Here is a 27,232-nt window from a genome sequence, read left to right as displayed (position 1 = left end):
GCTCAGAGACTCTTCTGGCTGGAGCGATGGCCAGAAGGAAAGCTGTCTTCCTGGAGAGAAATTTTAGCTCTGCAGAAGAAACTGGTTTGAAAGGGAGCAGGATGAGCTTTTCCAACACAAAGCTAAGGTCCCAAGCTGGGGTTGGTGCTCTTCTGGGTGGCCTCAAGTTGTTAGCCCCTCTTAGGAACTGTTTGATCAAAGGGTGTGAGAAATAGGGGCTGCTCAGTGGGGAAATGAGCAGAGATAGCAGAGGCATGAATTTTTATAGAGGAGAAAGAAGAGGCCACTGTGTAGTAGGTCAGCTAAGTAATCCAGGATGAGAAGGAGGGAGGGCTGTGCTGTATTGGCACCCTTAGCCTGGATCCAGGTGCAGAACCTTTTCCCATTTGTCGGCATAAGACTTTCTAGTGCTGGGGTGTCTGGCCTCACATATAACATCTGGAACCTATTTACTGAGGTTGGCAGATTGATCTGGGGTTAGGGAATAAGCCAAGCTGCCAAATTGAGTGTCTGCAATTGGGGATGCATGAATTCCCCCTTCCCGCTGGGTCAGGAGGTTTGGAATCTGAGGAAGGTGCCATGATGGCAGTGGGGACAGGCTGCGCAGCAAGGGGTACCAGTGCTGGCGAGACCAGTCTGGAGCTATAAGAATTGCCCTTGGTTTTTTCTCCTTTAATTTTAGCAGTACCCTGGGGATGAGAGGTAGTGGAGGAAAGGCATAGACTGATAGATTGACCCCAGGGGAAGGACAGGACATCCACTTTCCAAGCCATGCAGTGATGGTCCCTGGTGCAGAATTTGCTGAGCTGATGGTTGGTGTGGGAGGCCAAGAGGTCCACCTTCAGGATGCCCCATTTCTGAGTGATTAGTATGAAGGTTCTTCTGTTGAGCTGCCACTCATGTAGGTCCAGAAGATTTCTGCTTAATTGGTCTGCCAGAGAGTTGAGAGAACCTGGTAGGAATTGTGCTAATAGGTGCATTTGCATAGCAGAGGCTTTGTGCCAAAGGGACATGGCCAGCCTGCATAGAGGGTAGGAGTGAGTCTCTCCCTGCTTGTTGATATACCACATCACAGTGGTTTTGTCTGTTTTGATCAGGAGAGCCTGTAGGGAGAGAAGGGGCTTGAAAGCTATCAAGGCGTGCTGGACAGCCATCATCTCTTTTTTGTTGAGTGCCAAGGGATTTGCTGCAAGCTCCATTGGCCTTGTATGCACCTGCCATCCAGGTGTGCACCCCAAGCATAGTCTGATGCATCTGTGGTGAGGGTCTGGGTGGTGGGGGGTGGTGAGAAAGGTAGTCCCTTGTTGTGGGAGCATGCTGTTGCCCACCACAGAAAAACTTTTCTGAGGCAAGGAATTACAGGTATGAGAGTCTCCAGGTCTTGAGAGTGTTGACACCAAAGGCTTTTTAGGTACCACTGAAGTTTCCTCATATGCAGTCTGGCATATGGAATGAGTAGTATGCAAGATGCCATGAACCCCAGAGCTTGCAGGATTTTCCTTGCAGATAACTGGGGTCTGGTGGCTAGTTGAGAGAAGTAGGCTGTCAGAAAATTTTGTTTTTCTGGTGTAAGTAATGCCATCTTGGATGCTATGTCCAGGCTTGCACCCAGGAAGATAATCCTTTGGGTGGGCACCTGTTTGGATTTCTTTTCGTTGACTGTGTACCCTAGGGAGGTTAGTAGGGTCTTTACAAAGGCCATGTGCTTGAGCAGCTTTTCCTGGCTGTCTGCCTGAATAAGGCAGTCGTCTAACTGTGAGTAAATCTGGATATTCCTTTTTCTGCAAAAGGCAATGGCCAGAGCCAGACATTTTGTGAAAATTCTCGAGAGCAGTAGATAAGCCAAAGGGAAGTGCAGAGAACTGAAAGTGTTGAGATCCTGCCCTGAAACATAGATATTTACTGCATGATTCCCTGATAGGAATGTGGAGGTAGGCCTCTTTTAGATCTAGGGTGGCTATCCAAGTGTCCTTGAAGAGCATGGGTAGCAGCTGCTGGAGGCTGAGCATTTTGAATTTTGGGATCACCAGGAAGGTGTTTAGAATGGATAGATCCGAGGATGGGGTGCCAGGTTCCCTCTTTTCTGGGCACCAGAAAAAGTCTGGAGGGGAAACCTTGGCCTATCTGTTCTGCAGGAACGTGATCTACTGCCCTCACAGGAAGCAGGGAAAGGATTTGCTTTTGAGTCTCTGCCCACTGGTTTGAATGTAGATTTGGGAACCCTTTTGGGGTTGGAAGGGTGTGGAAGGAAAATTTGTATCCCTGAAACACTATGTTGCGAACCCAGTGGTTGTTGGTAATGGTGGTCCAGGTGCTTGTGTGAAAGGAGAGTTTTCCTCCTAGGGGTAAGTGAAGGTGGGCAGAGGGAGGGGGTGTGGGAGGTGAGTCATTGTGAGTTCTTACCATAAGGAGGTGGCTTAGAACATTCTGGTTTTGAAGTGGATGTAGTCCTAGATCTCTGCATTCCCTGTGGCTGCTGACTGGGGGGGTCTGGTTCCCCGGGGCCTGGGCTGGACTGGCTTAGTGGAAGCAGGAAAGGACCAGTGCTTGGTGGGACAATGCCTGCTGAACCTGGGTGGCTGGACCTGTAAGAAATCCTTAACTGTCTGCATAGATTCTGATTTTTCTTCTATATTTTTTAAGACCTCTTCTGCCTTAGTGCCAAATACACTGTCTTTGTGCAAGGGGGCATCCAACAATTTAGATATGACATGGTCTGGCAGGGGCTGTTCCTAAAGCCATGCATGCCTTTTAAATGACAGATCCAGTTACTGCTGCCCTGCAAGAAGCTTCTAGGGCATCAAAACCACAGTGCAAGGTGTGTTTAGCTACGTGACTTGCAGAATGCATTAACTGTTGTAAATCTTTAGATTCTGCACAAGCAGGAAAAGAAGACATTTTTTTGTTTGAGAAGTTCCAGGGTATGTTGCTGAAATTTTAGCAGATGGAACTGACAATTTAGTGCCTTGATAGCAAGAGTAGCTGAGGAGTAAACTTTTTTACCCCATCTGTCTAGTGCTCAGGAATCCCTATCTTAGGGGGTGGGATTCTTAGCAGAGGTTGCTTTAATCCCTTTAGGCCCTTGAGAAATTACCTCCGGGTCAGCAGTAGGATTTTTTTAAAAAGGAATTTTTGTGAGTCAAGGACTCTATAGTATCTGTCTGGTTTTCTGGGAGCAGGAGGGAGGGTGTCAGAAGTCAAGCTGGATTCCAGGAAAACATCCTCCACAACATCCAGGACTGGGGGGATGGCCAAGGGTCTGTGCTGTGGAAGATCTAAGAATTCCCTGAGTCTCTTTTTAGACTGAGGGTAGTCTTGACTCTCCCATTGGAAATGCTCCCTTAAGGTATGAAGAGTTTCCCCCAAAGGAAAAATCCTCTGGGGGAGAAGCTGAAGGGATGGAATCCTCTGCATCAGAATCCTCATAAGTAGAGAGGGGTTGCATGTCTTCATATTCAGATGCATCAGAGTCATCTGACTCTTGTTCAGACAAAACTACAGGGGACAGATCTCTTTTCCTTTTGGAGGGGGTAGCTTGGTTTCCCCTGATCAGCATGATAAGGTCTTCCACCATTTTAAGCATTTGAGACTGAGGCAAGGAAGCAGATGCCCGAGATTGGGTCGTCCGTTTCTTGGGTGTGGTTCATACCCTGGGCCTAAGAAACTCTGTCGTTTTCGAAAGAACGGTAGTCACGAAAGAAGACGTCAGTTTGTGTCGAGGATTGGTAGTGCAAAGGACTTCCTCAGAAGCAGGTGCCTGCTCAGGTGATCCAGACCCATCCAAGGTAGAGACGACCACAGGATCCTTAGTCGAAGAAGAGTTTTGCGGCATACTGGACTCTGAATGGGACTTGGTAGCAGCCTGCGAATCCACAGACACGGGCATCAGGGGCTGCAAAAGGGGTCTATGTCAATTATTCGAATGCTTAAAATTTATAAAGTTACATGTTCGAGACCAAATGTTCGAAATTTCAAATGTTTCAAAGGTGCCGTATGGTGCAGATAGGGAGAATTTCTGTTTTCTGCACTGAAGTGCAGTCTTGGAGTTGGTATATTTAAGTGGGGGGGGGTGCAGGGGAGCTTGCCCCCCTGCTCACACTGTTAAGGTGTGTTTTTCTTTTTTTACTTTTTTTTTTATTTGATATTCGAACATCCAAATGTCGAACATTTGGTCTCGACCATGTAACGTTTGACATTTTGGATGTTCGAATATTTAACATAGACCCTGCAAAAGCACCTCATTGAGGACTGGAGAACTGATGACTAGCTTAACGGAAGTGTTGTCGGTAGGTTTGGACCTGTGCGGTCTGTCTCTGTCTTTATCTTTACGTTTTTTTCAGAAGATCTGCTGAAGGATGACTTACAGAAGCCATATTGGAATTTGAGGACTGTAGCGACAATATCTAGCTACAATAAGGGCCCGACGACAGATAGTTCTGGCATTGAACAAAGCACAGAAGCAACAACGGGGGACGTCGTGGTCTGGGCCTAAACAAGTGACGCAGTAAGAATGAAAGTCTTGGTGTGGAATTTGCTTTCCACAGGTGAGACAATTATTAACTTTTTCTGACATCAGTTAGTGCAGGAAAAAAGGATCTCCAATGGAGTATTTAGCTTTAGAAGACTTCAACTTCAATTTGGTAGACGAAACTCAGGTAGCGGCCAACCGGCACTCGTACAAACTGCTTCTGCTTCGGGCTCCATGGCAAGAATGACTGATATAATGGCATCGGCTGCCTTACTTTATACTACTGATGACCTGATTTCAGTCCTGAAGTGACAACAACCGACGCAGAAATACTAAGCCTCTGTTATTTAGGCTGGCCGAGGGCTACCCTGGCAGGGATAACCCAAATGTGATGACTGCAACAGTGTTAATTCCACAAGGCTGAAAAATAAAGCATAATTCAGTGAAAGTTAAACATCACCTTTGAACTGTTTTTATTGTGGGGGAGGAGGTGGCTTTGTCTTCCAGCATCCCCTAACATTAGGGTCTGTGACCTGTATTACCCCTGCTTCTTATACAGAGTAACTATTAGATCACTATACCTTGGACTACAGGATATTTGCTGAGACTCCATAACAGTGCACTTAGTATACATATCTTCCTACTTGCAAATAAATACTTGCCCTTCAGAGGAATCACAAACACAGCCCTTGGAATGTGAACAGACACCTCTACTGGGATATCGGAACTGTGAAAAACAGTGCTATCGCACAGTATACTATACTTTTTGTGCATGATAATGGACTCCTTGTTGCTCATTTTGTTTAATTGGAAGGTCATCCTTTTGGTTTTCTTTGTTCCTCTGTAAGATCACATGGTACAGGTGGAAGAAAAAAAAAAAAAAAAAAAAAACACAAGGAAAAACAAACACTAAGAACCAGGAAAACCACACCAGAGATGTCTTGAACACATTTAATGAAAGTTATTTTAGTGCTTTCATCCACCATTAATCGGACTTTATCAAAACTAACAAATTACACTAAGGCACATTTAAATAATGCAGCTATCATGATGTACTTATCATATGACTGCTACATTTTATAATCTAAAAAACATTTTAAGATTCATTAAAAATGCATGTAAAAATAAGTAATTAATTGATTCATCAAATATGCACAGTGTTATTCTTTAAAACCAGAAAAACAGAAAAATAGTCAGTTAAACCCGGTGCTTTACAAGCATTTAATCTCAATTGTCATTTGAGTTTGCAACACTCTAATACATTTTCCAACATTCTCTGCTTTCATCTAGATGTATTTATTCTAAAAGAAAAATAAAAAAATTCTTAAAAGTAGAACAAACATATGAATGCTTAAACAAAGCACTATTTTTATCCTTAAGTGTTATGTTGCTCATACATTTTCAACTGTCTTTCTGTCTTGCCCACATAATATGCCCTGCAAGCAGTGCATAACACAATATAAACAGAACCTCTGGTGTTACAATCATAGCACCCCCCACACAAAATAGTTCTAGAATAATTAGCAACAGAAATATTAGTAGAATAAAAATGTATTTGCATTGCTTACATCTTCCACATTTAGACATTTTATACTGATTCATTTTTATTACTTCTCTCTCATACTCAACCATATATTTTATACTAAAATTCTTACTATATAAAATTTTCTTGGTTTCACACCCAGTTTTTCAGCTAACTCTGAAATGAATGTTGCTATCCACAGCTCTTTTCCAAAATGTTATGAATATCACTTGAATCAAGTGTGTAAAGAGTAATAAATACCCTGACATTCTTAGATGCATTATTAGTACATGCCAAAAAAGACATTTTGTCAGAGGCCAAAATGGGCTTAAATTTCATCTTTCTACCTTCTATAATTTCCAAACCAGCTTTGTCTAACAAATTGCCTAGATACTTCCTTTCCAACAATATCCTATTAAAATTCTCTACTTCTGCTTCAAATTCAGAATCTACTGATACGATTCTTAAAATTCTAACCATTTGTCCTTTTACGGGACTTCTCTTCTGATAAAAACAATGACAACTTTGGAAACGTAAATATGCATTTGAAATGGTATGTTAGCTGTGTGAAGTCCCCACTCTGCAGCAGTAATCAAGGAGCCTGAATCCTCACCACTGGCACTAGAGAGGGAAGTTCACTTGGTACAATTAGATACACCCAGCAATTCCAGATGCAGTTCTCTGCATCAAGCACAGCTTCCCTTAAGAGCACACAGGGAACACAATCAGTCCAGGGTCTGTGTTTCTCTATCTGTCTCCCTCCAGGTCCCCAGTCAGACTCCCTGCTGGCAGAGCTATAGAGCTGAGACCTCAGCTGAGTGTCCAAGCCAAGTTCTCTAGCACTCTCTCTCTGTGAAACCAGTGCTTTGTGCCCCTGCTCCAAGCAGCTGAGATGCACACTCTTTGAGAAATGATTCACACACACACACACACACACACACACACACACACACACACACACACACACACACACACACACACACACACACACACACACACACACACACACACGCACACACACGCGCACACACACGCACACACACACACACACACACACACACACACACCTGGGAAAGTCTGGCACAGATTCACTAGCTATGCCCCCTTCTGTCCAGACTATAAGCTAGTTACACTCCAAAGCCAGCTACTCCAAGGCTCTTTTACAAGGGTACCCAATTATACTGAGTGAAAAAAGAAGTTATGTCTTACCATAACGTTCCATCTGAGTTGTTGAACTTCTTCCAGTCATCACTAATGGGTTCATTTCCGAGCCCTCGGAACCGAGTCGGCCTTATACCAAGCTTGCATGCACCAAAAACTCTCGAGCTAAGCTGCTACCCACAATGCCCTTCACTCAGTTACCTCAGATCAAATTTGCATGCAACATATAGAAGAAACAAAGTCAGAGGCCATCTCTGAGCAGAAACCCTGAACACCACAAAGACCCAGAAGATCCACCAGGAGCCCTTGGTGGGGGCCAGTGGGAGGGTGTGATGACTGGAAGGAGATCAACAACTCAGATGGAACGTTATGGTAAGACATAATTTCTTTATCTAAAGTTGTTAATCTTCTTCCTATTCATCAGTGATGGGACTGAAATCCAAGCTATTTGGAGAACCTGGGTGGCCCTTATGGAAGAACATTTCCTGAGAACCATTGAGCCAAAGGTCGCTCTTCTCCTGGAGAACAGATCCAATTTGTAATGCTAGATGAAGGTATGGGGTTTAGCCCAAATGGCTGCTGCACAGATGTCATCCATGGAGGCTCTAGAGTGGAAGGCAACAGATGCTGCGATAGCCCTAGTTGAGTGACCTTTGATTTGAACAGGCTTAGATTCATTCGTAAGCGAATATGAGAAGGTAATGCAATCCCTGATCCATTTTGACAAAGTAACTTTAGATACTGCACACCCCATTCTAGGACCAGAAAAAGAAATGAAAAGTTGGTCCGACTTGCAAAAGGACTTAGTTCTGTCCAGGCAGAAATGTAGTTGTCTATGAACATCCAAAGAATGCAGGCAGTATTCTCCCTTGTTTGAATAATTTGGAAAGAATACAGGGAGCTCAATGGACTGGTTAATAGAAAAGTCGGAAAACACCTTGGGGAGAAAGGATGGATTAGTACGAAGTGATACGATGTTCTTATGGAAGATCAGATAGGGACTCAATGCATAAGGCTTGCTACTCAGACGTTCATCTGGCTGAAGTGACTGCCACCAAAAACAAGGATTTCCATGACAGGAACTTCTGATCACATGTTGCAGCAGGTTCAAAAGGGGGTAGAGAGAGAGACTGGAGAACCTGGGAGAGATTCCATGCCTCCACTGGTTGCGTGATAGGAGGTCTGCTATGGAAAATTCCCTTGAGGAAGGTCTTGCAAAGTCGGGTGGAAATAAGTGGGACTCCATCTGAACCATTATGGAAGTTAGAAATAGCTGCTAAATTGACTCGAATGGTGGAAGCTGATGCACCACTGTCAAACAACTCAGAAAGGTAATGAAGAATAGTAGCTACGGGAGTGAAAACGAATTTAGCAACCGAACATGTGACCAGATAGAGAAACTTTTCCATTTGTCCCTGTAAGTTTTCTGGTGGATGGTTTGTGGGAGGCCAGGATAATATCACGGACAGATGAGGAGAGGATTTCCTGCCTGGCAACTAATAGAAGTGGAGAAGCCAAGTCGTCAGATTGAGAGTGGAAAGATTTGGTGGAGTCAGCCCTTGTGGGTGAGATATGAGGTCCTGACGAGTGTCCAGGATCCAAGGAGGTTGTAACAGGTGAGGTCGGAGGAAGGGAAACCATACTTGATGAGGCCAGAACGGGGCAATGAGGATCACTTTGCTTCTCAACCGGACAGCTTTCTTTAGAAAAAGAGGGATCAGAGATATCGGAGGATAAGCATAAAGGAGACCTGCGGGCCAATCGTGAGTCAAAGAGTCTCTCGGTGACTCCTCATGAGGGGGAAAGAGGGCAAAGTAGCTGCTGCATTTTGTGTTCGAGGGGGAGGCGAAAAGGTCGCAGCATGGCTGGCCCCAATGGCTGAAGATTTCTGCCATCACACTCAGATTGAGAGACCACTCGTGAGGATGAAGGATGCATCTGCTCAGCCTGTCTGCAATCACGTTGGAGCTCCCAGGGGTATGCGGTGTGATTAGAAAGCTGTTGGAATCAATCACCCAATGCCAGATTCTCATGGCTTTGCGACATAGGGGGTAGGATTTGGTCACTCCCTATTTGTTTATGTACCAGACAATGGACATGTTGTCCGACTGGATAGCAATTGTTCCTGACGGAAGGAGTGGATGGAATGCTTGCAACGCCAATAGCACCGCTCTTAACTCCAGGACATTGCTATCCAAGTTGACCTCTATGCTGGACCACGTGCCTTGGACTGACTTTCCCTGAAAGTGGCCCCCCCACCCTATCAGGGAAGCATCCATAGTCACTGTGGCGCTGGGTTGGGGAGCCTGGAAGGGGCAACACCAAAGATTTTCATCTGTACTCATCCACCAGAGGAAATCTTGTTTGAGGAGTTGGTGATGAGAATCTGCGAGGTCAGGGGATGAAGATTGGATATCCACTGGGACAGAAGGAGCCATTGTAGCAGTCTCATATGTAATCTGGCTAGGGGAACAATTGGGATGGCTGTCGCCATAAACCCCAGAGCCTGAAGAACTTCCTTACCTTTCTTCGACAGAGTATCACTTGAACTTGTGCCCTTAATCTCTGAAGCCCGTGAGAGGGAAGAGAGACCAGACTTGTTTGAGTGTTGAGTACTGCCCCTATAAATTCCAACTGTGAGGGATGAAGGTTGGATTTTTCCCAGTGAATGGTGATGCCCAGTGACTCTGCTAGTTCTAGAGTGTAGCAGAGGGCCCTGACCAGGAGGCGCTTGGTGGGGGCGGAGAGAAGCCAATCGTCTAAATACGGAAACACCTGGAATCCCTGAAGTTTCAGATGAGCTGTGACCACTGCTAGGCATTTCGTGAACACTCTGGGGGCTGTTGAGAGACCAAATAGCACGGCTCTGAACTGGTAATGATTGGCTCCCAGCCGGAAGCGAAGGAGACTCCTGGCACATTTGTCCATTTTAATGTGGTAATACATATCCCGGAGGTATATCGAGCACATCCACACACCCTCCCGAAGAAAAGGGAGGATGGATTGAATTGTGACCATGCGCAACATAGTCTGAACCACTGATTTGTTTAGCTGGCTGAGATCCAAAATGGGCCTCCAGTCCCTGGTCTTTTTTGGCACTAAAAAGAATCTTGAGTAAAAACCAGATCCACACTGGTCTGGGGGGACCTGTTGGATGACTCATGTTTGACATAGCTTTCTTATTTCAGAAGCTGCCTCCTCCCTTTGACTGGGTGGAACATTGGGAAGGGATTTCGGAGGTGTTGGGTAAGATATTAGGGGGATGTGATAGCCTCTGGAAATTATTCTCTGTACCCATTGATCGTTTGTAATAGAGAGCCAGGCAACTAGGTGCAGAGAGAAACGAGCCCCGACAATCAGGCAGCACTTCAGGAGCGCTGATACGGTCTTCCCAAGAAAGAATCTCTGGAGTCCTAATTTCGGGGACCCCCTCTCTGCCCCAAAAGGGGTGTCTTCCATTATTGGAATCCCCTCTGCCTCTGGGGGAGTCCTCACCACGTGCCTCACGGAATGGACCTTGAGACTTTTTGTGCTACATCTTTCCACTCCTCTGGTTCCTGGAGAAGGAGCGTTGAGGTTTGGAAAAACAAAGACCCACGGCAGACAATGTCTTCCAGTCTTGTTCGCACCTGGCTAATGTGTCCTTGACCTTAGAACTGAACATAGCCGATGGTTCGATAGGGGCGTTTAAAAAGGAAGACTTGAAGGAGTCTGCGAGGTCACAAACGTGCATCCAGGTGTGGCATCTCATAACTACGTCTGCACCCACAGCTCTAGCCATCCCTTCAGTTGCGTGGGACAGCAACCTCATGGACGAGTTGGAAATTGACTCTAGGGTGGCAAGTTGGGAAGCAACTTTATCACGTGCCCCGCCCAAAACTTGACCCATGAGGGTTCCAGAGAGCTCGGTGATGAGATCTCTCTGGAGCCTCGTAAAATGTGCTAAAAAGTTCAGAGACCTGACAGCAAAGGTTGCTGAAGCAAAAACTCGCTTCCCTAACCTGCTAACCTGTCCACCACCTGGGACTCTCTGTTGGGCGGGTGGACAATAGGACTTTCCTCTGCAAGGTCCTTTTTCATGGCCACTGCCACCACCATAGCTTCTACTGGCAAACCTCTAGACCAATGAGGTTGATCCTCTGGAGGGGAGAGTATTTTATCTGATCTCCTGAGGATGGCTTCGACAGTGTCAGGATTCTTCCATGCCCACTGCACGATGAGCTTGACTAACTCATCGGCGGGGGGGGGGGGGTCACCCAAGAAGTAGAGGGCTGAGAGTGGAAGGCCTGCAGGAATATGGATTCCTCCAAGGAAGGGTTGGAGGGCTTCCAGTCACCCCTCTGCTTCAAGATGTCCTGGATGTCTCCAAATGAGACATCATCAGGTGGTGACCGTGGGGACCCTTCCCCATCATCGTAGTCCATATCTTCCATGATGGACTCCTCTGGGGAGTGCATGTGTGTCCTCTTACATGCCCGTTTCCAAGGGGGTTCTTCGGTGAGTGCATCTGAAGAAGACTCAGAAAGGGAAATACCCTGTACAGGGGTTTCCTGGGTCTTACACTCTCTGAGTCCTGGGGGGTGGCCTTTGATAGCTGCAGCTCAGAGGGAATGGGTGGTAGTTCTGAAGTAGGAGGACTGCTCAAAGCAAGCACCCTCTCCATCACCCGGAAAGCTGGGCCACCTGAAGAGGAATGGGAGCCAGGAACCGAAGAAGACAATTTCGGAACTAGAGTCACACCCCGCTACATGCAGTCCGCTCCCGGGGACGGCGCCTCAAGCAAAACCAGGGCAGGAGTCATTCTCGGGCCCGAAGATGGAACCGGTGACACAACCGGAACCATGGCTGGAACCAAGGGTTTCACCCCCCCCAAGCATGAGATTGAGGAAGGGTGGGTTCCGATGGAACTGACACCCAAAGGGGCCTCGGAGCCTCAGACAAAGTCATTGCTGGCAACGAGGCAAGGGGCCCTCTCATAGACATCAGAAATATGAGCCTCGGTACCAAGGGAGGAGAATATGTGGGGGTCACTGGGGCAATGGACCCAAAACCCAGAGTGGGGTGGGCTCTAGGAAAATTTGTAATTCCTCTGGCGGTCAGCAGCTGATCAAAGAGGCGCACTATGTCCAATTCAGATAGGCTCCTGGTGGACCTTACCGATGCCCCTGAGGGGGAATCTGGCCGGTCCAAAAAGGGGCTGAAGATTTGTCTGGCAAATGGATCCACAGCAGGGAGTACTGGGTCCCTGGTGGATTGCAAAAAGGCACAGAGGATTCCAGTTTAGAAACCAGTAGCAGGGGAATGATCGGAGCCGAGAACGGGCTCGGAGCTGAAGTCACAGCTAGGGTGGAGGTCAATAGCGGCTCCGAAGATGTTGTTGAAACCGACAGAGTGGAGATAGGGAAAGTTGGTGCCAAGGAGGCAGGCAAACTGGCTGGAACCAAAATTGCAGTGGGAGCCATAGTCAGTGACAGGACTGGTGCCGACGAGGGGATCATGGCAACTTCTGTATGAATCACTGGAGCCAAACTCGGAGCCGAGGTGGTCGGAACTGAGGAGGCGATTTGATGCTTGGTAAAAGTCTTATGAGCCTTGTGCTTATGAGTCTTGCCCCTATCACCGGCCGGTGAAGAGGGGTCAGAATGAGGAAGTTTTTTGTCCACAGAAGGAGGGAATGAGACCTCCGACATAGAAATAGCCTCCAAAAAAGGTGATGGAAGCAGGCCCTTGAGGATTAACTTGTTTTGTCTTTCATTCAGTGTCCGTTGACTGAAGCTGGCGCAAATGTCACTGGGAGGTTTCGCCGATAAGTGTGGAACCCCCAAACAATACACACATTCCTCATGAAGATCACTATTCGGGAGTTTACACTGCAAGAAGAGCAGTGTTTAAACCCTGTAGTCCCTTTCTTTTCAGACATAACAATAGAAACACACACAACGCTAAACTAGAAAGAAAAGTTAGAGAGCGAGAGAAATACCAACAATGGTATTGGGAATACCACAAGGGTAAAAAGGGCAAATACCAACAATGGTACGATCAAGAAGATACCTGTGGGTAGAGCTGAGTGTGAAAATAGAGAAAAATAATAATTTGACAGGAAATAACTTACAAATACTTATAAAATTTGAAAAATACAACACTTAGCTGGAGAGCTCGGTGAAACGTTGCTATATGTCTGTACAGCAAACGAGATCTGAGGTAAATGAGTGAAGGGCATTGTGGGTAGCAGCTTAGCTCGAGAGATTTTGGTGCACGCAAGCTTGGTATAAGGCCGACTTGGTTCTGAGGGCTCAGAAACCGAACCCATCAGTGATGAATAGGAAGAAGATTAACAACTTCAGATTTAATATTAATACAAATGGTAGGGTTTGGCCAATGGGTTAAGGCTTTCAGTAGTGGCCAGAGCTGTCACCAAATACATATAAGTACTCCCAGAGATTAAAATATTCTCTAAAAGACAGGCTATAATGAAAAGTTTAAATGCATTAATAATAGAAGAACATAAAAGCACTAAACATCTATTTACAATAAACACAAGAGTTTCAATCACAGGAAATATTAAAAAATAACACAGGTGGACAGGTTTACACAGATACAGAAAAAGAATACTTAACTAATCTCAATATATTTTCCTGACTGTTGTAAAGAATTATTATTGCCTGGTTACTTACTAGAGCAATGCAAGAAGAAGTAGGTGAGAGATCCTTCTTTGTCAGGTTACAAAAACAGAGTGCTAAGTCTCATCTAGTGTTAAACATTATTTTCAGTGATGGATTACAGAATGACATCACATATATCTGGTCATCTGACTTCTTGTTCCCATGCTTCCCTCCTTGGCCAGAAGCTGTCAAGATTTACCAAATATGTGCCAATAATACACATACACAGAGCCTTGCTAAGATCTGCTGGAGCTCCTGGAAGTCATAAAACAATTTCAAACTTCCACCCTTCCAGAGTAGCAATTAGTTCACCCCAATGTCAATGCAGGAAGCTTCCTACCACAGACTTTTTGTCTCTGGCTGCATTGAGAATTGTAAGATACAATCTTTATGGCCTAAACCAGATAATTTAATTTCAAACTATTTTCAAAATTTGAGATTAACCTCCTGTCTTCCAGTAAACTCTGTTAAAACATATTTATTATTTATTTATTTTATTTTATTTTACATTTAGCAGTAAAGTCTGACAGGAAGTCCTATTTCAGCAGAGGCCCAGGGAGAAATATATATATATATATATATATATATATATATATATATATATATATATATATATATACACACACACGCGCACGCGCGCGCACACACACACACACACACACACACACACACACACAAGAGTAATTAACAAACAGATACTTATACACAGTTAAACATAAGGGTGTTTACATATATACTAGATACTAGAAAGCATGTACTCAGAATAAGCAGCAGTAAGTATAAACATATATATTAAAAGTTAACCATTTATATAGCTTAAATTGAACGTCTTTGTTAGCAGCATCCTATGAGAGGTCAACTAGCAGCTTAGTGTGCTTCTAGGTTCTCAGTGATAGAAAGCAATGAGAGGGAGACCCACTTAAGGGAGCCTGGGATTATAGATAAAGAGGGAAGATAAGATAGGTAACGTGGGTGCTGTACGGAAAAATCAGAGAACCTATCCTGGGCTAGTGCAGAAGCATAACCATTTGCTGGATAAGCGAGTTTTAAGTATTTTTTTTAAATGTGATAAATTAGTTGTTGTAATTAAGTTTGCTGGCAATGAGTTCCAAATTTGGCTATACAGTTAGAGTAAAGGGAATTTCCAGTGATATTGTTGGCTTTTGTTACACTTAGTAGAGACTTATTATTAGAGCGAATAGAGCGAAGGACATGACTAATTGAGTAAGGATGTAGTAGGTTTTGTAGGGCAGGGTTTCTATCAGGTTGGTTTATGATTCTATGAACCATGTTAAATTGATTATAGACTAAGAGTTGTGGTATCTCTAACGAGTTGAGTTGTTTAAGTGCTAAGCAGTGGTGAGATCTAAAGATCAACATTTATGGCAAATTTAGCAATTTTGTTATTGCAGCTAACTTTACTAGGTCTGATTTATTTTTAGGTTGGTGAGAATTAGAGAGGAGTAGAGGAGGGTAGATAAAAGGTGTGTTCTAGCAATGGTGAATTTTGTGTTTACAGTTAGGTATTGCTTATTTCTATATAGGGTTTCAAGTTTTTATGCACTGTCTTTACTGTCTGGGCAATATGGATGTCAAACTTCATGTTGTTATCAATACAACATCCAGAAGCTTAGTTTTGGTTACTGGGAAGATGACTGTATTACTTGTGGATGAGATGCCAAATGACTGGGGAATCGGTGGGTCTTGTGGGTTAGAAAAGCGTAAGTTTTGCCTTGTTAGGGTTCAGAAAAGGCTGGGAATCTTTTAGCCATGATTCCACAGCATAAAAAGATTGTTGTGTTAATAGTTGAAGTTGTTGTACTGATGGAGCAGTACATATCACTGTGGAATCGTCTTCATACTATACTAGCGAGGCATATAGGGTAGTGTTGTGTAAACTGTTAGTGAATAATGTAAAATGTAGGGGACCAAGGACAGATCCTTGAGGTACTCCTAGAGTTATGGGCAGCAATGAAGACAGGTTTTGTTGCATTTTTACGGCTTGTTGGCACCCAGTTAGACAGTCCAGGAACCATGCAAGTGCAGAATGGCTTAGATTTAGTTCACAGAGAATATTTAAAAGTTTATTATGACAGTATCAAATGCTGTGGATAAATCAATAAAGACAGATACTATTTTACAGCCATTTCAGTGCTGATTTATGGTGTTAGTAAAAGTCATTAGAGCTGAAGCAGTACTGTGGGACAAAATTCACGTTGGGTTTTGGAGAGAAGACTATGAGTTAGGAGATGGTCCATAATTTGTAAGTGAATATATCTTTCAAGAATTCTGGACAAAGGTGACAAGATAGCTATTGGCTGGTAGCTGGGCAGTTCTGTTGAGCTGCCTCCATTACGTAATGGGATAATGTGTGAAATTTTCCAGATTGCTGGAACTTGGTGTTCGGAGATGGATCTGTTTATAAGGATAGATATTGGGTAGGAGATGGCCTCTGCAGCAATTTTAAGAAATTCAGATACATTTAAACAGTTACAATAATAAGTATATTTATTTTTCTGTCCATCAGGGGACACTGTTTGTACACTTTTAACACAAGCAGCTTTACAAATACATTTTTCAACACAAGCATCTGTACAAATCAGTTTGATATACAATATGACATGTAATTCTTTGCAAAATTCCAGCTATAGCTTTGCTGGCATATGTTACACAACCACTACCCTACTTCTCCTGGCATTGCTGGCAATACCACACATCATCACAAGCTGCATTATTTAAATGTGAAGTACATCATGTTAGCTGTGTTATTTAAATGTGCCTTAGTGTAATTTGTTAGTTTTGATAAAGTCAGATTAATGGTGGACAAAAATGCTAAACTAACTTTCATTAAATGTGTTCAAGACATCTCTGGCATAGCTTTATTAGTTCTTAATGTGTGTAGTACTATGCTTTTGGAGATTTTGAGTGGTTATCCAAAGGAAAACAAGAAAATAAAAAAATGACAACCTGATCGGCAGCTGACAATGATTAATACAACAGGCTGTTCTACACAGTGCATTACCATTAACACCATTAGACATCTGTAAAGCGTATAAAATACTAACCAGGATAAAGTATCCTCTAAAAAAACAGATAAATCCAAAAATATGTATAAAGAGGATACACCACAACAATCGAAGCCAACCAAATCACCAGCAAATATATTCCAACTGCAGAAATGTTCCAAAACGAAGTTTATTGCCTCAATAAACTTCGTTTTGGAACATTTCTGCAGTTGGAATATATTTGCTGGTGATTTGGTTGGCTTCGATTGTCGTGGTGTATCCTCTTTATACATATTTTTTGGACCATTAGACATCTCCCAATGATGGCATATTACCCAGAAAACTTAAAAAGAAATGTAATATTACTACAGATTCTAAGCAGCTGAAGAGCTGATGTTATCTACTACATCAATGGTACCAACATTAATCTGTGTACCTTTTTAAACTTTCTGTATTCTTCCAAGATTTGGTCCTCAACAACCTGTAAGAAGAAAAAAGACATACTTACTAATACCTAATCTTGCAATAAACAGCTTATTAACTAGGAAAAAAAAGCTTAATATAATCTGCAGAAAAAGGCAGTACTTTATAAACTCTGTTTTCATGCACAGCTTTTTATTCTGTTAATGTAAATCATCAAGACTTCTTTTCTTTCCAGTGTGCTATGGTGAGAAATAAACAGATTCTTAACAAATTCTACCTGATAAACCTTGTGATACAGTTTAATTACAAGATGATGTCCACAAGCACTGGCACAATGCGTTAAACATCTCCTGTGGACATCTATGACCCAGAAGAATGAATTATAAAAGAGTTTAGTAATGGTGCCTAATTACCTGTGTTTATTCATAGTGGCAAAACAGAAGCCAGGGTATCACTTTGGGTGACAAATGAAACATTGTTTTAGTTCTGGCTGATAATGTGCCTACACTAATGCAGTAAGATAACTACAACAATATGTGGGCACTGCACTGCACAGTCAGAATACTTTCTCAACAATAAGCCAGATAACACCTCTCTTCCCCCTTAAGTTATGGAGTGAGCCCCAACCCTATGGCTCAACAGAGAGCAGTGTTTCACTTTGCATCTATAACATTCGTGAGAAAACAAGGTCACAAATGCTGAATAAAAGCACTATGCATACATCTGTCATACATTAGTAATAGCATAATTACTGGTACTGTCCCACTATAATGACATCACTGAAGCCAACTTGTGGCACTCTTGGTGTTGCCACTGAACGCTTATTAAACTGCTAGCAGTGCTCCCCCATGTTACATTGTTGTATCTTTCGGCTTTTCCTGGTTAGGGGTCGCCACAGCTGAACTCCAGTCCGCTAATGAATGGCAGTAGATTTTTACATGCCGAGTTGGCGGCCCTGACGCACAACCTTCAACGAAGGTACGCACATTCATGCATGTCTCCACACAGAAGATGCTCTAGCTGAGAATCGAACAGGACAACATCTTACTGTGAGGCGACAATGCTACCGCAGTACCACCACTGCAGTCATATATACTATTTTAGCAGGCATGCTTTGGCAGACATTTTTAATCATTCTTCAACAGTTTATGTAACCTGCACAGAGTCATGGGAGAGCTATAATTTTACAGGATTACAGCTATATGGTGTATGTTTGAAAATAAGAACTTTGGTTACAACTTTCCTCCAGGCTGACTGTTGGTAAAAGAGTAAAGAGTGGGTTGTTAAAGTTTGAAGTATAACAGTGAGTGAGAGGTAGGCCATTATACATACAATTTCTGTTCAGACATGGAGAAGAAGAAGAAGAAGTAGGAGGTGAGGAAGAAGGAAAAAGATGGGAAGAGGAACTATTGGGGAAGAAGACTTCAGCTGGGATAGTGACTGCTTGATAGACAGATGACTTCTGAATTATGTTTGATAAGGGGATGCGGGGGGGAGGGGGCATGTGGAGTAAGGTACACTGCCAGATTTCAGAGTAGGAGTGAAATATTAGTAGTAGTTGTTATTTACCTTGGACTGTTACAAGGGCAAGGCCATTTGTCAGTTAAATAAGTTTTAAGTAATTTTTTGAATTGGGCTGAGTTGGGAGTTGTCCTAATAGAAGGAGTTAGTACGTTCCAGGTTTTGCTACTTGGCTAGACTAGAGAGAGTCCTCTGCAGTGTTTAAGGGTTTGGTAACTTGCAGTAGTGATGTGTTAGTTAAGCGCAGAATACGTTTACTGGAGTAGGGTTGTAAAACATTTTGGAGAGTTGGAATTTTTTCAGCTTGATTTATATATATATATATATATATATATATATATATATATATATATATATATATGTATACATACAAACTTAGTCAAAACTGTCTTATGGAGTGTGGGGGTGCAGGGGGGGGGGGGCTTGCCACCCAGAAAAAAACAATGTTTTTTATCTTTTTTTCCACAAAGTTATTGCTCGATGCATGCATTGTCGCTTGTTGACATTTGTGTTTTCAATGTTTTGTGGTCCTGCACAGTGAAATGCTGGAAATTTTTTAAAAGTGAGGCAGGAAGACCAAACATCCACCCCCCCATCCAAACTTACACACATGGAATGATGCGCATACAACTGTGGTGTGCTGAGCAGTTCATACTTTGTCAGCACATTAGCATAATTTACAAAACTGAATCACACTAATGATGTAATATGGACAGGGGAACCTGCCAGGGCCATAGTGGCATAAGAAGGTAGCACACCAAGCACATATTAAGCAAAGTAGAATCACACCATCAGTCTTATTAGTGTCCCGCTTTAGTAGCTATGAAATGGAATGCAGCTGGAGTTTTGCCTCATACTATGCTTCTCTTCTTAAGACAGGAGCAAGCACATCCAGCACTAGTGATTTACAGTGCTCTTTGTTCACTATCTTGGTAAGCAAAGCGAGAGATAGTGGCTATGAGCTGCCACAATAAAGGCAGTCACTGAGCCAGATTTTTCTGCTGTGCACAGGCTCTCTAAAGAGCATTTGGACGTTTGCTTGCTGGTTATTATGAAGTAAGTGCACTGCTGTGTAGGCAAGGCCTATATAGTGGTAGATACCTCAGTATTATGTTAGTCATACTTGAGAGGTTTAGTTCAACAGTTGTTAGATGATGGCAGCAGAAATCAGACGATGCTACTTGGAGGAATTTCTTTGTCCTGCATCTGTTGGTGACAGTATGTGCAGTAGGCAACCATTTTATTTTATGGATATGGTGACTTGGCGCAGGATTCCAGTGCTTGCTATAATATTTACTGCATTCCTACTTGTGGTATACTAATCAAATATATAAAAAAAAGGAATGGGGAACAAAATTACAAAACACTGGAGCATTGCTTGCAGGAAGTACTGAGTGGTTTGTTAAACGTGTGTGTAATACAAACTACAGCCAACTGACAATTAACTACTGTAGAAGCATCTTATTTACATCTACAATCACTGGCAGTCTAACGCTGAACATCATCAGTGTCTCACAAATATTTACATTACAAAATGCTGTCTGATTTTCAGAATATCAATTATTTCCAGTACAGAGAAAGCAGGGAGTTTAATAAGTAAATGGAAATCCATCAACAACCCATTTTTCCCAGTTTTGCACACGGGGTCAGGGTGTCACTTCAACAGTAACAATCATCTACTGCCAACGTTCACACCACCAAGTGGCTAGCCCTGTCACAATTGTTTTTCCATGCCCACATACATATGCACACTCACACCTATGCCCATTTTAGAATATCCCACTCGCCTATTGCATGTTTTTGGAATGTGGGAGGAAACTGGAGTACTCAGAGAAAACCCACGTGAACACCAGGGATGTCATGCTGACTCCACATAGGTGTACTACTGGTATGTTACTGGGATACTGTGGGGGACTGAAGAGAACAGCAGTGGGTTTAGTTGTTGGGCCTACAGGAACAGAAGCATGCTGTATGACTCAGTCTAAGTGGAAATTTAAATGGAACCTTACATGAAAATCAAGGTGGAAATATAAATGGTACATATGTTGAACTGCACCTCCAGGATTATGTGGCTTCCAGTGTCCACCTGCAAAGTCTGCCTGTCATCAGCAAACTGAGTTTGTAGTCGGTCTATAGAGAACAAACTTAATATAGTGCTGTGCGCTTAGCTAGAACTACAAAAGTTTTAGCAAGGAGCTTTAACAGTGGACCAGAAAGTGTCTTGCTACAGGTTCATAGGTGTTTACTAGGCTAATGACCACAAGGGCCTTTTTAAGCCTAGCCATGCATTCCAAATCTCTGATAAGTTCTGCTACCCTTGATTAGTGTAAGCATGGGGGCTGGAAGAAGAAACATTTACAGATTACCTGTGACCATTAAAGATACAGGTGCCAAACCAAGGATGAACTTCCAGTTTTCCATCCAATTGTCCAAGCTGCACTTGGATTGGGTTAGGGACGCACTCTGCTTTACATCGAAGGAGAGCCTGTTCCATAGACAAGATAGTCTCTGGGATACATACCTATCTCTCCAGCAGGTCCTAGTTATATCAGAGGCAAAGTTTAAGTCTTTAGATTGGGAAATTCTGGTGCTGTTTGTTTTGTGGATATGTAGGAGGTCCATCAGAGTGGATGGGGTCTGACAATGCCCTGTATGCCAGACATTGATCTCCCCTCAAAAGCCTGTAAGAGACAGAATACAAGGAAAGGGCCTTGAGGCAGTCTGCATAGGACATATTACTTACTCCCTGTATTTTTTTAGTGAGGAACCTCTGTGGCCATTCCAATTGTTGGATATGCCTGGTTAGGTACATACCAAATGGGGTATTGTACTCAATGATAGGTTTCATGAATGCCGAATACAGTGGAACAATGACTTACTTGGACTTAAATCCCATAACTTTGTTTATACGTTGCACAACACGGAATGATTTCCTCGCCACTGTAGACACGTGATGGTAAAAAGCTAGATTACTATCTATGTGTGCCCCAAGTCCCTGACTACTGGGTCAACTCTAAGGGGTGTGTTGTCAATATGATAGTTACCAGGGATGGATGTTGTATGTTGTCATGGCCAGCAGCAATTCATAAGAAATTCTGCCCCCTTTGGTCATGTCTGTGGAATAGGTATAATTTGCAAGACAGCTCTCATTGGCAGGTGGTCATTTATGTCACTGGGCTGAGGACAGGGTGGTATGATTGTGACAATTTGCTTATGTGCACTACAATCAACATTGAGGTGTGCCTTTGCATCCCATTATGTTATTTTTTGTTCCATGGAGTATCATTGAAGAAAGTGGTGATGATGTTGCTAGACAGTATGATATTTCTTGGACAGGACAGCTGCTCATCACATGGTATATATGCAGTTGTGGCAACCTAAACCTCTTTTGTTTAATGCATAGCGTATTAGATGATATATAGATCTGTGAATCTTTCACTCTGCTCTGGATCTCCATTTCCATACTAAGTACACACCTGACTCCAATTAGATGGCAATCTTAGTCTAAGAACTTACCGGTATGCCTGGAAAAATAAATATGCATTAAGTAAAATAAAATCAAATTCATGTTGTTGTTTAGATCACATGCTACACTCAAGAATGTACAATGCAAGTGGGGTATGTGCAATACGTCCCTTCAGAAACAGTTCAACAACTTAAGTACCTAGGCCTTTGGATGTAACTCCTCTGAGATGCTTTCATATTACGTAGATGTACTTAAACTAAAAATAGTCTCATAGGTAAAATGTGCTAAAGTGTCAACCCTAATAGCAAAGGTGACTTTAGTTAAATGGGCAGTCATTCCCCAGACTGAACATGACCTACAAACTGTAGCCACTGAGAACTGGTGCCAACGCAGAGACGTAGCAAACGTCAATATGTACTACAAGATGTCAGGTCAGCAGCCCTCTATGACACTGTGTAGGTGCTTCCAAGTTAGACATACTGATCTTCTAGAAACTTACCTAGATAAACTACATATAACATATGTTGTATTGTATGAACAACTCGGGTACTACTGAAATTACCTTATAAACCATTTCCAAGTGAGGGCAGGAAAGAGTACCATAGACCAGCTCACTTGCCTAAAATCACAGTAAAAAAAAAGCACATAAATAACTGTTTACTTCTACTTAAAGGAACTGGTTGTTTCTTTGTTTGACTCCCATGGGTATAGATAGAGCACTCTGTTTAATCCACTCTTCTCTCACTCACTAAATAACTGTCACTCCTTTGCAACTTAGTGTGAGTCGATGTTGTAATGAAGAGTTTGCTACACAATGCATTCCACATTGTTTGGCAGCACTAAGTAAGGAGATCCCTATTTAACAGATGGAGTTCTTTCTTCACTATACCAAAAGGGCAATATCTCATACAGCACACCATATTCTTCCGTTGTAAAAGAAGTTCAAAGTTATTACTTACCTTGTACTCCTCAGTCCCTGGTGTAAGAGTTTTGATATGGGATCCCAGCTCTACAAATTTCTCTTTGATGGTTCCAATTCGACTGTGCAGCTCAAGATAATGGTTGTATTCCGCACTGAAATCGTCCTTGTAACTTTCCCGCTGGTCCAGTGATGTAATCGGCAAGTATTTTCTAACAAACAAAGAAAAAACATCTACGTTACCTGGTTTATTCTTACGATGAACTGATTTCAGTGTAACAACATTACATGTTCATTTCACTTAAAATGTTATAATAATAATAATAATAATAATAATTCATAATACTCTTTCAAATGAAAGTAATAAAAATACTCATAGTGACAATCTGTCATCACATAATTTTGAAACAAAGTATTAACAGCTTACAAAAAAAAAAAGAACACAGCTGCACTTCCATACCTAAAAACAGGCAATCAACATTAGCAAATGTTTTCTCATATGCAGAACTTCTATTCCACATATTGGAAAGTAAGATTCCTAACAATAGGAAAACACAAATAAATGAACATGACAAACAAATATCTACCATAAGCAATTTATGTGTCAGTAAAAAAACATGAAATGGTAACTAAAATTATATTAACAAGTACAATGGCATGACAGAAGTCAGTTTATCTAATTACCACCCAAACCTTTCTAAACATCAACAAGAGAAAAACTACGTGTTCATCATTTTTATTACAATTATATCTTTGTTTGCAATTAAAGAAACCTATAACATTATCTTCTTGAAAGGAGAACTCTGTTTCAGAGCAAACCTCAAGAAGTGCCACATTTTGAGGTTAGTTCCATAGCTCGGAGTCAGATGGCAAGTTAAGGACAGATATAATCAAAGCTTTTTAAAGAGAGCTCCTCTTTTAAAGGGAGAAAGTAGGAAGGCACTACATCAGAAATAACAGCGGGATTGCATGACAGACCTTTCCATCAGTCCACAAGTGAGGCAGTCTCAACTATCACTACATCCTTGGCTGCAAGATACACCAAAATCTTTTTTCTTTGATTTCAGTGAGATGCAGGGTTGAACCCATACCTCTCAACTTCTTTTCTCAAGAATTCTGGACAAATCCAAAAATAATGTCAAGGACAAAGGTTTAAAATTGGGGGAAATTTTTAAGTACTCTACTTCACTTAAAAAAGTTAACAGAACCTCAGGTTTTACATAAACATGCTGCATTTTTTCTGAACAATAAAAAGTATGAAACTCTAATGATTGTCATTACTGATTGTCTAATTTTCAGTGATTTACCAAAAAATCTAATATTTTACAAAGAAAAAGCAAAGATATGAAGCAGAATCAGGGACACTGTCAAAAGTCAGAAGAGCTGAGAGGTATGGGTGAACCTCTTACACTTATGACAGTGTGCCCGACATATGCTTCTGCACAAAACAACATACTCTGCTGGTATGTGTCTTGGATGCTAACATGATCGCCACATGGAAAATTCTGGATGTATAGTTAGGTATTAAATGCAGAAAATTGTCAATGAAAGTTGGCGTTATGAGAATGATTTCTGAAAACTACAAAAAAAAAAAATGATAAAAGTTTCTGTGCTGACAACCTTTTGAAATAAAAAAAAAAAAACTAATTAGCTCAAACTCATTAAATGTGACTTTTGTGGCCATTAGGGCCAACTTCCTTTTCCAGGACAATAAGCACATCACCACTGTCTACAATGGCTATCTTAATGTAACTGTGGTGTCTAAAAGCTCCAACCTTCCCTCATATCCATTTAGCAATATTCCTGTGATAAACTCTCTGCAATACTGACATACTATTGGAAATCATACCCTTGAAAAGGCACCACCTATCCATCAGCCAATTGGACACAACTGCTGCAAAATCCTCAACAAGAAATTGAACATTACTTGTTCCAATCACATCAGTTTAATCTATATTGTTTCAGTTCATATGTTTTATTTATTATTCATGTTAGAAGAAACAAAAAAATGAAATAACACTGAAATGAGAATTACAGTTAGTATGAAAGTATTGGGTTACTGCATTAAGGTGTTTATATGACAACTGCACCCTTACTCAATGAACAACATGAATGCCACATTAGCCTCTGCATGCATCGCCAAGAATAAGTACCCAAAATTATATACAAAGGACACACTCAAACCTTTGCTGCAATATTATTTTTTACAGTTCAGCTGTAGTCAATAATCAGTTTTGGCACCAGAAATAACCTGACCCTCTCCATAAAGTAGCTTAAACAATGAGTCATACCAGACTAGATGACTGTAAAACTGGTCATTGCTGCTGTCTGCAAGTGCCAGAGCCATGACTGCAAATGCTGTGTAGATATTCCCTGCCCATTTTCTCTGCATCTGCATGTTTTTTTTTCCATGGATACTCACGTTTTACTCCACCTAGGAAGCCGTGGTGGTACAACGGTAGCATTGTTGCCTCACAGCAAGAGGTTCTCCTGTTCTTGGCTGGAGTGCCTTCTGTGTGGAGTCTGCATGTCCTCCCCGTGGTCGAGTGGCCTCCGAAAGACATGCGTGAATGGGCATGCCTTCACTGAAGGTTGAGCATCAGGCTGGCAATTCAGCACCATAAAAAAAATAAATCTACTGCCAATCATTAGCGGACTGGAGTTCCGCTGTGGCGACCCCTAACCGGGGAAAAGCCGAAAAGACAAACAACTCACGTTTTACCCCATCTCTGAAAGACATGTATTTAAGTTAACTGACTGCTCTAAAAAATTTTCCTTTGGTTTGAAATGTGGAATTTTTCTCTCCATGTCATACTCAAAAAGCAGTCTTTGGCTCAGTGGGATTAACCCTGACAGCACTATTAAATAAACGTTAATACAATGTGAAGGAAAATGAAGGTCTGTCTTCTGACTAAAAAACAGTCTGTAGACGTTGTTGAACCACTAACTGCAAAAGCAGACAAGGAATGTACATAAGCTCTTTCATATAAAACACCAGAAGCGAAAACATGTTCAGCCATGCTATAATGTGCAATAACTTGAGATAGTACACTTCCCTTAGTGTGTTTCTGATCTCCAGACAGCAGGTGGCACTGTTTCTTGGAAAAGTCAGTAATTTGCAGTTGTTGCATTTCTGCACGTATTTACTTCCTTGCAAAATGTTGGCCAAGTAGATTATACTGATAGTCTTTATGACTCATAAAGAACCAATTTTCATGAGAGATCCAGGAATCTAAAGGCACATCTGAAACCTTATCATCAAATACGTAATAAAATGTATAGTAAAGAGAACAACTAGAATACACAAGAGGTACACTGTGAAGTGAAAAAAATGCCCTACTTGAAATGGGACAGGTTATTTGTTCAACAGGAATATATGACTACCTAAGGAAAACTATACAGCATGCTGCAATACACTGCACAGTGTGAAAGCTTCAATCTACAAAACAGCAAGGCTGATAACTAAATCGGAGTCTGAAAATGGTTAAAAATAAGGATTTTTCAAAATGTGGTAGGAAATGGTGTTAACATATTAGGATCAGTTAAAGATTATTCCTGAATTAATGATTTTTGCCTCTTATAGTGAACTTAACCACTCAGACTTTCTTACACTTCTTCAGGCAAGGAATTACTTAAAAGTAATATTAATACAAGAACAACAGCTATAATGGAAGAAATACCACTGGCAGAAACCTGTACTTAAATAAGGCACACCTTCTAAGCCTCAGCACTTCCCTGAATAAAAAGAAAAAACATCTTAGAGGTACAAATTCTCTAAGATGCTAGGAAGTGGCAATTCGTAATGGTTCTTAAAGTTTCTCCTTCAGAAAACTGAAGACATTTTGTGACCATCAAAATTTTTGCTACACCAGCCTGAATGGATATCTGGTGAAATTCTGTGCACAGTAACTGATGTACAGAAAAGAGCAATTTTGTAAATGAGAACTGAGGAATATAGTCTAATTCTGAGGATGCAGTACTTCAGACTATTTTCTACTCCAAGGTTATCTTGGAGTAATAATGCATGGAAATATCAGGGATGTGAGGTGCAGTTCTCAACATCAAAAGGCTTCAGGTGAAGAAAT

General features: G+C 42.0%; 1 protein-coding gene across 1 annotated transcript in view; it reads right to left on the bottom strand.

The window, feature by feature from the left end:
- The window catches only part of ELL3 (elongation factor for RNA polymerase II 3), a 434,242-nt gene that overhangs the window by 12,017 nt on the left and 394,993 nt on the right, over nucleotides 1-27,232 (bottom strand). Inside the window, exons 10-11 of the mRNA XM_044077709.1 lie at nucleotides 23,188-23,359; nucleotides 17,255-17,299 (exon numbers count right to left, since the gene is read on the bottom strand). Of these exons, the coding sequence (XP_043933644.1) occupies nucleotides 17,255-17,299; nucleotides 23,188-23,359 (217 nt within the window). The remainder of the gene's footprint in view (nucleotides 1-17,254; nucleotides 17,300-23,187; nucleotides 23,360-27,232) is intronic.

The sequence above is a fragment of the Protopterus annectens genome, chromosome 7.part0, assembly GCF_019279795.1.
Source record: "Protopterus annectens isolate FY-2018-M chromosome 7.part0, PAN1.0, whole genome shotgun sequence".
NCBI classification, from domain to species: Eukaryota; Metazoa; Chordata; order Ceratodontiformes; family Protopteridae; genus Protopterus; species Protopterus annectens.
Note: the sequence above shows the minus strand (reverse complement) of the source record. Positions and strands in the feature narration are given on the sequence as shown.